At 37.0% G+C, this 13,797-nt stretch overlaps 1 protein-coding gene across 10 annotated transcripts in view; it reads left to right on the forward strand.

The window, feature by feature from the left end:
* The window catches only part of CCDC85A (coiled-coil domain containing 85A), a 193,760-nt gene that overhangs the window by 177,443 nt on the left and 2,520 nt on the right, over nucleotides 1–13,797 (forward strand). For 2 of the 10 annotated variants that reach the window (XR_005366006.1, XM_038551308.1), the window contains exon 4: nucleotides 6,959–7,078. The exons of 4 other annotated variants lie outside the window; for them this stretch is intronic. Coding sequence is in view for 4 of the 6 variants with exons in the window: in XM_038551308.1 (XP_038407236.1) it covers nucleotides 6,959–7,078 (120 nt within the window). In the remaining 2 variants the exon portion in view is untranslated. Of the gene's footprint in view, nucleotides 1–3,806; nucleotides 3,942–6,958; nucleotides 7,079–10,551; nucleotides 10,651–13,797 lie in introns of those variants that run through there. 4 more of the 10 variants (XM_038551304.1, XM_038551305.1, XM_038551307.1 and 1 more) reach the window with 4 other exon arrangements.

The raw sequence follows: 13,797 nt of genomic DNA on the forward strand, positions 1-13,797 counted from the left end.
GTTGAGAACTACTCTTGATAATATGTGGAAGTAGGTTTACAAATAAATTATAAGATGTGTTGATAAGCAAAGCAAACACATACTTGCAGACTGCTTAATGTGGGCCCGGTGCTATTTGAAGAGCTCTTTTCATATAAGTAGCCTCATTGAGTGAAGTGCCATTGTAGCATCATTACCCACACTTTATAGATGGGGAAACTGAGGCTCAGGGAGGTCACACACCAGCCAGCTGTCTGATCAAGAATCAGAGTCCAGGCAGCATGACCTTAGAGTCAATGACTTGAACTTCTACTTTGCTGCTCCTTACACAAAAAATGGTTGGATTCGGGACCTACCTGGCATAGCATGGGATGTCACCTTTGGTGGGTGCTTAGTAAGTATTTAAGCGAATAGATGAATATCTATAAATCCAGGAAATTCTTTAATGTTTTAAATCAGTATTGAATAGATTCCTTACCTAAATTTTTAAAATGCACTTTTCTTTGAATCTGGTCAACTAAATATCATCTATTAGAATAAGGCAGAGGGTCTCTTAGCATTTCTAAGATCATTCATAGGAATCTTTTGGAAAAGGCTTATCAAGGTAACCTCTAAAGTTTCTTCGAAGCTTCTGTTTGTGTGCTGGCACAATTTTGAGGTATGTCAGAATAAAGACTGGTCAAACCGAACAAAATACTATTTTCCTGATGAAATTAAGCAAAGCATTTGCCTTTGTCCCATAATAAGGAAAGAAAGTTCATCCTCCTTCCTAAACTAGGTATGCATTCTGATGAGGTATGATGCACCATGTGATAGTTTGACCTAGCTTCAGAACTTATTAAAAATTGAACATCTTTAACTAACAGGAAACCACTTTAGCCGATCAATCTTTAGCTCTCCATAATTGGCTTCCTAGAATAGAGGGCTAGGCTCCAAAGTTTGTTACAAATGCATTCAACTGATTTATATCTAAGTGAAAAGCCTATATATGACAAAATATAAAAACATTCTATTCTTTGTGTTAGACATTTTTTTAATATGTACTTCTTTAAGGTAAAAGAATGGAAACTTCCAGAATGTTAATTAAAATTACAATAAATAAAATACAACCATAAAATAGCAAGAAGACAACTTAATGACAATAGCTTCATCTTGTTGCTCTTAAAACCCTTATAATGAATTATAGTTTACTCAATGAGACCATAAGTGACATATTTTCTTATTGTTCAGGTAACCTTTTAAAAAATGTGAGTGGCTTCTTTTGTTCCCTTAATTCTGAAGAAGTTGGTTATTTTAAGGACAATACTAGAAAGTACCCCAAGTCTCAAATTTTCTTGGAAAAACATCTTCCAGATATCATGTAATAAAATGCATAACAGTACCAATACATTTTATCTTCTTCAGTGATAGTAAGAGATATTTTTGTTTCTTGATCTAGGGTCTTTGCTTATAAGCACTGGATTTCATGATTTCTATAATGAGTACTTACCACATCGTAAGTACATCCATGCAGTTGTGACACAGAGCATTACTTTGCTATTAGCATCAGGGTCCTCCTGATACCTAAAATAATTTATGGGTTATTCTATATACCTGTATATAAAGTGGCCATTGAGTACACAGATTTCTAGGGAGTAGCAGGGTCATTCAGGCATTCTTTATAAATTTGGAATTTTGGAAAACTGCAGAAAACAAAACTTAAACAAAATGGAACTCAGAAAATGGAAAAGTGAGTTTTTTAAGGTTTGGAGTTGTTCTCCCAACTGATGGCCAGAATCTAGGTTGCCTCACCTCAAGCTCTGAAGTTGCCAGAAACCACTCTACCTGTAAAGTCAGTGAAGGCTTTATGTTTTATGAAACAGCCTTCAGCAGATAGCATAATTGACTATTGTAGAGCTAGCGAAAAGCTAACAGTTTACTTGCAGGTCAAAATGATGGCTGGTCCAGAACACATTTTTCCATGACCTGGAGTTTTGGGGGGATTTGGGGGTTTCTTTGTTTTGTTTTGTTTTTTAAGTTGCCAACATGAGTAGAAGGCCAATCATCCTGATTCTGAGTATCTTTCCCTTGAAACTGGCTATACTATCAAGTATTCGTCCACAAAAATCTGGCCCATGTATATTGTCCCCTCTTAAGAGATTAATAATACTATGCAACCTATATTTAATGTCTTAAAAGAACCATTTACAAGATGCTAAAAGGCACAGCTATTATATCATGTTCTATCTACTTTATAAAACTGGGGAAATATTGTGGTTAAAGGGCTGCTCCTTCCAGCAGGCTTCTAAATGATTATAGTTGTTACCTTAGATCTCATGGTTATGATAATGAGCATGTTACAGTGGAGAGGCATTGAATTTCAATCTCACTACACATTAAAGAAGAATGGAAGTAGGGATCCCTATATGTCTTACTTAGTCACCGAATCCAAAAACATAAGATCTGATCGATTTAGAAGTCATAAAGAGAACCAAATCTGGAAGGTAGGACTCATTTGTGTAAACAAACAAACAAAAAATCTGCGGTACTTTTTAATGACCATCTCAAAAATAGAATTATGCAGATTGGGATGACAGGTGGATTTTAAGCCATAAACCATATTATAAATTCTTGGATAGAATTCTTTTGATGATAGAAAGAAATGAGGCATTGACACATGAAATGATTATTGAAAGTGATGTTCAAATTTGTATTGCTAACAATGAAATGATCATCATAGTCCAAATATATAATTTTCACTGTTATATGTTGAGGAATATGTGTGGCTGACTTCTTAACTGGTCCTATGGATTCCATAGATTCAGAAGAGATATTTGCAAGTACCAACTGCCGGTCATCGTTACTCTTTTTCACTTAAGACCGTGGCGCATTTTCTTCATTGTTCAGCCTCCAAATATTGGAGAAGAGTGAAAATTAGACCAGTGCTACTCACACACAGCACACACTTCTGGGAAAAGAGATCAGTGGGAACTGAAAATTATGTTGTCATTTTTCATCCTCCTATAATTAAACATTCAGATGCTGGAATTTGGGGACTATTTGATGAATTTTCTGTATTAAAAAAAAAACAGATCTTATTCCTTAGGACATAGCACTCTTAGATAAGGGTCTTAGTGGAAGTTGCCAGGGAGAGGAAATTACGTTCAAGTAAGTTCATTTTGCTTCTGATTATTTTAATAGAATTATGCTGTTTAGTCATGATTCTAGAAATTAATTTTAGATTAATTTTCTAATTTTAGAAAAAATTAAAATTTAGGGGAAAATTTTTATTTAACTGATGAATGGAAATTTTGATAATGATGTATATGTCCCATGTAAAAGTTATTTTAATGCAGTGATGACTTCTTAGCTCATTACATACTCTTCAGTGTGCGAAGTATTGCTGAATATATCTACCCACCTTGGGTTTCTTAACAAAAGAGCATGGTGCTCCCAATTGCATTTCAAATCATTTCTGCTAAGTTCTGAAGTTACACAGTTTTAAACATTCAGAAGACTTATGGCTAATTCTCTGTTTCTCACAAGTGAAACCAACAAAACAGTTGTCCAAGTAGCTTCAGTTTTTTGGGGGGGATTTGGACATTATCATCTACCTCTTTTTGATAGCTTTAGAGTTAGTCATAAACTTTCTTTAAAAATCAGTATTAGCTTTCATAGACAGGACTTGAGTTTGTTTTTAATTTTTTTCCTAATTTGAGGTGCATGTTACAGCTTGCCATTGTGGTCATTGTGGTTCATTTCATTAAGTTTCTTGTTCTATCTGCTTTCTTGAGACTTGGGAAACAGTATTTTTCTGAGTGATTGTACTATATTGTTCCAAATATAAGGCCACCCAGAATAGAAGGCAACCTCCAACTAGAAACAGCTCAAATATGGAGAAAGGCTGGGGGCCCAGAGCCCGGCGGGTCTTGCAGTGGTGGCAAGGGTGCCGAGGAATAGGACGATGCCTGCCCACTCTCCCGGTGAGTGAAGATGAGTCAGCTGCTGCCTTTGCTTGTGCATACAGATGGCTTCTGTTGCTAGAGGAAAAGTTACGCTGGGGGGAGAGAGCAAGTCTGTACACGTGAAAAAAAGTTGCTCTGTGTGTGTCTGAACCTGGGGAGGGAAGCTGGGAGTAGAGTCTTTCATCTCCTAAATGGTCAGCGTCGATGTTTTGTTTTGTTTTGTTTTTCCTGAACTTGGGGGTTGAAGGTTGAGTAACCCCTCGCATTGGAGAAGAACAAAGGTACCCTGCACCTTTCATGAAAAGGAGTTTAAAAGATCCACAGCCATGAAAATGAACTGTCTGTAGACCAGCCCAGAAAATGATTTCTTGTCCTTCAGAAGTGATCGCTGCCCCAAAAGGTGGTGTATGCACCATGCGATCATGTGTAGTTTGAAAATAACCCTGAAGCTGCAAGTCACATTTCCAATTTTATTAAGATTTTCTTCTTTTTAAATTCCCTGTCTCCTGAGCCAGCCAAGTTACAATTTAAACAAACAGGCTTAATGTTACTATCATAAATCCCAAAGGACTGTTTAAAACCATTCGTTTCACTAGTATTTCTCTCAGCATATTTTAAAAAGAGTTCCGTGAAAATGTATTATTAGTCAACTGAGAGTAGGTAGTGATTGAGCCTAGATAATTCTCCAAATATTGGTCTGATTCTGCTAAGCACAAAGATATGTAACCTTTTATCTTAGAGTAATTAAATGAGATGTGATAGGAATGATGTTGTTTGTGTTATAACCTAGAAAACTACTGAGCACCTGTTAGTGTACAACTCTACTGGGCATTTGGTTACCTCTGTGACTTTACAAAAACCACATAAAATGTGAACCTTGATCTTTCTGGTGATGACTAGTCCTTAGCTTGCCAAGCAAATTTGAAGTAGAACTTTAATCGCTGAATATGTTTTCCACACTGTGCGGTTCCTGTTTTAGCAATTGTTATTATTAAAGAAATAAAAGAGTGTTTAAGGGAAGAACAAGACTCCCCTTAATTTTAAACAATACTAACTTTCCCAAAGGGTTTGGTTTAGGGGAACTAGTTGTCATTGATTTTAGAAATTCTTTTAAATCCAGATGCCCTGAATGCGAAGAGGCCTCATGCCCAAGCAAAAGCATGCTGGGATTCATGTGCCCACCATTTTGCCAGTTCTGGGAAGGGAACATTTTAAACAGAAGGACTGGGCAGCAGAAGGTTGAAAAGGAAGAGCTGGAAGAACGGATAACCCCCAGGGGGGGAGGATTGTGGCCTGCGTAGTGAGATTAAGTCAGGGGGCAAACTATACTGCATTAGTGGGTCCTAAATGAGAAGTTGGAAGTAAACTCTGCCTCACCTTAGAGGCCTTTTCAAGACCATTAATAAAGGTGGTAGCAGTAGGGAAAGAGAACGATAGAGGAGCAGAACTATTTAAAGAGGAGCAGCTTCCTTTAGAACTCCTTCACTTTGCAAACATTTCATCTCTACCGAGGAAGAGGATGTCCAGAATTTGGTGGTGAAGTTGAGGGGACTGGTACGCCCCTTCACCATCTTTAAACTTCTACTAGGTTCCCTTCTTTTATTTGTATCAGGTACTATTATATCTGATTTGATCTGAATTACAAATACAGGAAAACATAGACATTTTTCCCCCAGAAGGCGTTGGGGCTATTGTAATTGGCCTTCCTGTGTCATCACCTGCTCGTAATGCTAGTAGCAAAGGGTAGAGCCGGAGAGGTCCCCTAAATGTCATATTCCACAGCTTCTTCCTCCTGGTGGCTAGTATGGGCGGGGGGAATGGGTAGGAGCTGACTTGATTGCATAACTCTATGCACGAGGGGAAAAAAAACATGGCTTCAGTTGGCTTGTGAGGGGGCAAGGGTAGCCTTCAAGGACACAGGAAGAAACGACAGGGACAAGGGAAGGGGGAAGATACTCCAAACTGCAAAAATGATAGTCTGTAAAAATCACTGGGACTTGTCATTTTCTCTAACCAATAGTATGGTCTACATTATCCCGTACTTAGAACTGTTGCTGCTCTCAGAGCCTCCCTCCCATCCCTAAAAAGCACAACACAGAAGCTCTTCTGTAGGTACTGGAAAAAATATGTTCCTCACCACAGTTGTTTCTTCCCTTTATGAATCCACACAGGAGGTACCTTCAGTGGCTCCTTCTCGGAGTATTAGAGTCATAAGATCAAGTTAAATGGAGCCATTATTAACCTGTTAGGCATGAAAAAATATCTGTAGATTTGTAGATGGACAGAAATTAAAATCTCAGGCCCTTCGAGTGTAATGATCTCCATAAAAACGGGTTAGGAGGGGACAGAACTGAAGCTTTGCTTTTTTTCAGTTCCTGTTTGGGTGACTATGAGTCTCCAAGGCCAAGTTAATCGTGCCCAAGTGCTGGTTTTTCAGCAATTAAGTCAGGCTCACTAAAGTACAAATGTCATTTTCGACCATAGTTATTTTTTTAAAAACCAAAAGATAATTCTTCCTTAAAGAAAATGTTCAGTTTGGTTAAATCTCTTTGGAAAATGCTCCGCTATAGGTTTTTACCTTAAAGTTTTTATAACACACACTGTCTCTCCAATGCAAGAATGTGATGTGTCTGTATTTTCCGAGACATATGGAATATAGCGTTTGTCTTGCTGAGTGAGCATGTTTAACTCAGCTGCTGAGCAACTCATAAATTCCCTGCTCTTGAGTATCTTTAAATTTCAAAAATCAGTCTTGAAATGTTCTTAATGGGCATTCCTTAGGGGGCATTGTTCTTTTGGCAAATCAGAAATGACATCTGGGCATGCACAGGGAGGGCACTTGGTTAAGTGTTCTTGCTGGTCAAGCAGCAAGAGTATTCCAATTAACAGGTTGAGAGCATCTTAGAACAGGCTAGAAAAAAAAAATTAACAAAGTGGCTCATTCTCACTTGGCAGTGAAATTGAATACTGAATGACATCTATGCAGTTATAAACGACTTTTGTTTTAATAACAAAGTTGTTGATTTTCTACTAAGGGTTCTTTTAGGTTGTCATCAGGGGCTGATGGGAGTAACAGTCCACCCAACTCTCCAGCTAGCTTCAGTGGACATACCACACCTTCTCAGCAGCCTGAACCCGTGGTACATTCTCTTAAGGTAACCAACTGTGTACAACCGTTTATACAGAACTTCAGTTGTGTTGTGGCTTGTTCGCTATAGTCTGGTAGTTCTCACAGTCTTGTTTTAACCATAGATACTTTGATTTTTGAAGTATAATTTTTTTTTAATAACGGGTTTGAGTACTTATGGTTGAATCCCTGGTTTTATCATTTTGTTTTAAGTAATGTGATTCATATCAATCTGCATCGAAGTTGAAGTCTGATGTGCATGTATATCCATATGTGTAAAATATTGTTCTGGGTATTTTATGTGCAGTGTTTGTAGCATGCATGTCTTCAAAATAGGGAGTTATAATAGTTGGCCAAAATAAGGATATTTCTTTATGCAATTGAAATATATTGTGCAGTGTACTGAAAGAAAATACTGAACTAAAAACCTACTCTATCCCCCTTTAAGTATTAAGTCTTCAAATGCTGGTTAATGCTCTTCCATATCGTGTTAGAAAATAGAGGATCTTATTCAGAAAGCTAGTTTTTTTGGCTTATACTTCAGATCATCCAAGGACTTCCAAAGAGGAAATTTATTATTTATTTTCTTTACTAATAGCGAGCTTTCCGATAAATAAGCATTATAAGTAAAATTAATAATCTGAAAGAAGAAACTGATGCAGGCAATAAAAATCACTTTAAAAATTAGTATGGTTCCTTGAAGTTTTATAAATTCCAAGGCATGAATCACTGTCCTTCAAATTATCTGTACTTCTTAACATATAGCCTTAATCAGACCTTTCTGAGCCATAAAGTAGGTAGTGTGCTTCAGCTCTGCACTTGCCACAGGAGCTTCAGAGCTTTATTAAAATGGTTTTGGTTTCTGGATGATTTATCAGCAGCCTAAAGATGTGGCCCCAAAGAGTGGGCCACACTTTCCTTGGCATGCATAAAGCAAATAAGTAGATAAGAAATTCAAAGTATTTATTTGGTTTGGTTTTAGCAGGAGATTTAGCTCATTATATTTTGCTGTAGCTTCCATGTAACAAGTTGCTCCTCCCAAATATATACCGATTGCGGATGAGGGAAGGTAGCAGAACCATGCTGGTGGCTGGTGCAATGCACCTGGTACTTCCTGTCTTGGTTGGAATAATTCACCAAGTGAGCAACCGAGAAGAATTCATGTGCGAAGGCACACCAGAATGAGGGGCACCACCCTGCATCTGGTGGATGCTGATTTATCAACTGACCGACATCATGCTCTCTGCAACAGCATCCGGTTGCTGGTTAGCATGAGCAGCGTGCTATAAACATGCTGTTACTAGAGTATGAACCAGACGCCAGCTATCTGAAAAGCAGCTTAGAAATAAAAAATGAGTGTGGCTTCAATCTTGTAGGGTTAGCATCTGCACTTACTCCAGCAACACATTGCCCTACTTTTCAGATTGAAAACTATTTCCACTTTTTGCCTTATTAAATGGCAAATCTTGTTTGAATCAGATCAGCATAGTGGATAGCACTGCAATCTTTCCCAAACTTTTTCACTGCACCTGTGTTCATATGGCCTTAAAAGGAAGAGCAAGGAGGAGCTCTTCAATTTTCTCTGAATTCCTTTTCTAATTTCCATGTAAAATTTTATCTCAAGAGAAAGATAACATGTTCTGATTATAACATAAGTGTCCTCACTCGGAAGATGGGTAATACTGAGCAACTAAAGCATCTTTATTGAATAAGTGGAGGCTCTTGAATACAAAATGTTTGCTTCCATGAATTAACAGTGTCATGAAACAGAAGTATGTGCCTATGGGAAATATCGCCTGTGGGAAATGCCTCTTAGGGATACCACAATGTAAAAGAAGAAACATAGCCACTCAACATGTTTGGTTTTTAAAAGCCCATGGATTCTAGAGCTGATTTACATCATAAAATTTTTCTGTTGTGAAAGGATTAATTAGAACAATGGCTCAGTTTCTCATCTTCTGATAGAGTTGAAAAAAAAATCTGTAAGCTTTAAAAAAAACTCTGTGGTTGTGATTTGGGAGGAAAGTGTTGTAAATCGGTGTGAGAAATTAGCCCACTTGTAATAACATCACATTTATCTTGCTTTAAAATTCATTCTAACTATTAATTGGAGCTTCACTTCATTTAGTAGAAATTAACTGATTTGAAGTACACTTCTCTGAGGTGCATTAGAAACTGAATTTGTAGGCAAAGGAGCTTGTTCCAGGAGTTAAGTTTTCTATGAATATTCACTGAGCAAATAAAAGTTCCTCTGAGTGTCTAAAGAATGTGAACAGACACTCATCAGAGTATCAGGGTAAGGCTTTCATTTACTACTGTGATATCCTCCTTTAAAAGTAGTAGTACCTAGGTAGTAATAATTGCTCAACATTTTGAATTAACAAGGGAGTAGTTGCTGAATTAGATTATTTCAGGATTGAACTCCAGTAAATATCCGTGTAGACTCAGTATCTACGAACTTGACATGAAGGCCCCACTTCATGTTTAAGTCATTTATTTTGGCTCAACTGTTCATTGGTGCCAGTTCTCAGGTGACGCTTTTAGGGGTGGCCATCAGCATTGACCATGATGACAACAGAATCAAGGAGGTTAGCAAGGTCACAGCTTGGTGGGGATTCTTAGAGGAGCTTTGAGGAAAAGCATTGGTTTTTTGGGCTTTTTTGTTTTCTTGGGTCTTTTTGCTGTTTAATGCTTTGGCTTGTAAGGTAATCTAGAGAAAACAAAACCAAAGTTTTCTCCCCTTTTGACCTATAGAAAGTATGGCATGAAAACGTTATAGACCTATTTGAAGAAATATTTTGGATCCATTTATAGATAATGTAGAGAAGTGGAATGATAGGCCCCTAAAATTACTTAAAGGAATCTCACCCAAACTTTCTTTGCTCTAATGAAAAATATTTAAAATGTTGCTCAAACATTTTCACTGTAAGGAGCCAATTTTTCTCTTTGATGTTATCAAAGAGCCATTTCTATAGTCCTTTCCTAGGCCCTGGGAACATGTTCAGGTAAGAACTGTAATGTTCACTCAAGTTCTTATGTACATATTCCTGGGTTCTGACCAGTTTCACCTGTCGATATCTCTTTTTAGTCCTCTTTTCTATAGGCCATGTCTACATATCATTTGGATTATTTGGCATATCCTTAATTATTTTGCTCACCTTTACAATGGAGCAAGAACTATTTTCTTGAAATGGTTGATGTTATTTTAATGACCCAATTAACTGAATGCATCTAATTATTTTAGGCATGAATGAATTCAATTGACTATTAGTGATGCAGTAGATTGCTTTGAATGGCCATTTGAAAATCAGGTAGAAACATTGGTCGTAGGTTTTAGAACAATTGACTGTTTTAAAAGATTTTGCCGTATATTAATCCACTCTGATATGCAGACACGGAGAAAACCAAAGGTTTTACAAAGTGGAGCTCCTTGATGGTTTAATTCATAACTAACAAGTTTTTTCCCATGTGAAATTTGCTTTTCTTTTTCAACAAATCTAGGTCTTGGATGTTCAGGAAACTATAGATCGTCAACAGGGTAAAGAGTATGAAAATGACCTTAGTGAGACAGAAAAAGCTATAGTCAGAGAAATGTGCAATGTAAGTTTAATGTGCTTTATTGTGTATTCTGTGTTGAAAGCCCCATCGTAGCTTAGTTACCACTTTTTGAATATCTACTTTTTAAAATTCTGGCCAAATGCCTTTATAGTTTTATATGAAAACCCATTCCCCTTGTTTTTATCTTTAGTATGTTTTCTTGCAGTTTTATTAACAGTCAAAATATTCAGGTAAGCGATAATCAGCCAATTCTGTATTCCAAAATGATCTATGAACATTTTTACATAACTTACTGTCTAAAATATTGTGTTGCTAGTTTTAAGAAATGGGTTTCTGTTTCATACTTTTAATCAGTATCTGAAAATCAGTGTTTAAAAAGCCTGTGATCAAAACACAGCCATCTTCAGACTTAAATCAGGCGATACGGGCACTTCGTGTCATGCAAACTAGTATCTTTACCTTTCAGTGGTTAATAAAAGCTCAGAAATGTTTAGGAAGAAATAATGAAGAGATAGACACATAGAAATCAAAGAACACAGTAAAAAAAAAATTGACATGCTATTTTCATGATGCATATCAATAATGTGATTTGGTTTTATTATTAATCCCTGGCTAAATTTTGAGTAATATGCATGGGTATATCATTTAATCAAGACTATAACTGAAGTTAGAAAGCTACATAGACTCTTGTAGAGGAATATGTTTGTTAAAAGCAAAAAAAAAAAAAAATTAAGCACTGATTTTAATTGGCTCTACATTGTACTTTTATCCTCATTCTTTGTCCATTAGGATATCAAAATTGCTTAGAAATACATGAAGGTCCTAATACCTTAAAGGTATCTACTTCCTTGAGGTGTTCTTGGAATCCAGGCAATGTTTTAAGTCCCAGGGGCATTTTATATGTGCTGGGGCCACAGTCTTAGTCTCCAGCTTCGTGTTGTAGCTGTTTTTCTTTTGAAACTCTTTCTTTCCTGCATCTGTTTTCATCTGTTTTCAAAAAGGTCATTAGTTCTACAAGTCATTATTTCCCCATGCACCACTCTTCACACCTTCTGTAGCTTTTTCAGCCTGTCCTTACAGTTTTAAATTTGAATATTTCCTTCACATAAATTCAAAAAGTTAAGCCACATACCTTTATAAAAAAGCCTGTCGCTTGTCTGTTGGCTAGGGAATGAGACATACAGGTTCAGACATTAGGAATTGAACTAGATGGGGCCACAGCGATCATTCTACAGTGGTTCTCCAAAGAGTAGTATAAGGGGATCCTTTGTAATTCAGATGGTGAGGTTTCACCCAGCCCCCCTGTACAATTTGGAGAGGAAGCCCTGGGAATGATCCTCACATTTGCATTTCATGTATAAAGTTGCCCTCTTGAATTGTTCTCTAATGAACAGTGAAGTCAGAACTATATCCAGATCACCACTGTCTCAAGTGTGATAAATCTGGGAGCTTACATTTTCTTTCCCCAAGAATGAAAAGCAATGCATCAATGCATGCATCGCTGTAAAATCACATGCTTAGGATTGCTTATTTTGTTTTTTTGTTTGTTTGTTTGTTTTTTGATAGAAGACTTCTGCACATTAGAAAATTTCTTAGTCACAGAAGAAACGTATAATGGACTGGGTCTTGATTAGTTTGTGTTGATCTTTAGGTTTGCCTATGTTTCACAAAAATGCTACAAATTTTTTTTTGCCTGTAGAAGTTCTTTAGGGCTCCTTGTCTACTTTTGTCTTTAATTACCAACATTTGCTTAAAAAAAAAATAAGCCAACCTAAATCTGATATTAGTTTTTAAATAGTTTCCAAATAGAAGAGTGCTAGGAGAAAAAGGTGTTGGTCCTAAAATGTTTGTCACATTATAAATTATATGAACATCAAAATCACATACTGCATGCTGGAGAATTAAGTGAAAAACAGATTGTGAGAAATTTTCACAGATAAGTAATTTCTTAGAAACTAGCCAAGGTTATTAAACTTAGTAGAGGAGCTATGTGCTTTTATAAAATAAGGTCACGGGAATGGAAAGTTTTCTCATAATCTGAGATCAGTTCTAAGACTCAGAACTTAGGATAATAAGTTTTGCTTCCGTTTCCTGTGTTCCTCCTGGAGATCAGTTGTCAACATCTCTACAAGGAACTGACTGTTAGCGTCATGTTGATTAGTAAGAGGTGTTTTTATTCTCTTCCCAAACTGTGCCACAAAAATAGAATTACTGTTTCTCACAGAGCAGTATCTTATCTTTTTGTAGTAATGGTATTTTTAGGTTTGTTTGGCTCTTGTAAATGCCCTGAGTACAGCTGAAATATTTGACTGGTTAACCCAGACACACACCTATCCTGTTCTTCTAGTTAACGAGTTGCTACTCTGTGTCTACCTTAGTAGCACTGGCTCATTTCAGAGTTTTGCCTTCTGGGGCAAAGACCCATGGTATTCCATATTTGAATATTTGGAAAGTGTTTGCACTTTGGAGTTGTAACCATCTTGGACTTTGTGTCTGTGTTCCTTGAGGTCTTTGGCTTAGAAGCAGAAGATAGAATCAGACATTCAAGGCACCCTGGTCAGCTGTAATGGTGTACACCACATAAGGGCTAGAAAGGGCAAGTCCAGAGCATCCCTTGACTCCCTGATGCAGTGTTTGCACCTTTTCGCAGTCTATTAAGAAATGAGATTTTTCTCTAACTACCCTGTGGGTAGCTTGAACTTCATTGCTAGATCATTCCTTTCCTACTAGAGACCATCAGTACAACCCTCTTCAAAAAGGACCAGTCCTTTCTACCACATAGTGGTGTCTGCTAAAAGAGAGCTAATGGTTTCATTAGAAGTGAAGGTAGACAGAACCTTATATTCTTATGTATTGCTATGAATAGTATTGAGCTTCCCTAGAGTATCTGCTCTATTTAAAAGAAGGGCGGGGGGGGGGGGGGGGGGCGGGAACCAAAAAAACAAAACAAAGAGTCTATCGATAATTAACCAACTGGTTTTGTGTTTATGTTAGAGCTATGTAAACTTTTAGGGAATGAATCAATCTGAAAAGAATCACCCTAAGGAGGGTTATGACTGTTAATTGGAAAATGCATCCCCCCACCCCCAGTTTAGCATATTGGTATATCATTGGTGAATTCAGTGGTTTTACTCCCAAATTAGTCTTATTCTCACTTTTTGCTATTGTCCCTCTAAAATGACCCAGTTT

Source organism: Canis lupus, chromosome 10 (genome assembly GCF_011100685.1).
Source record: "Canis lupus familiaris isolate Mischka breed German Shepherd chromosome 10, alternate assembly UU_Cfam_GSD_1.0, whole genome shotgun sequence".
NCBI lineage: Eukaryota > Metazoa > Chordata > Mammalia > Carnivora > Canidae > Canis > Canis lupus.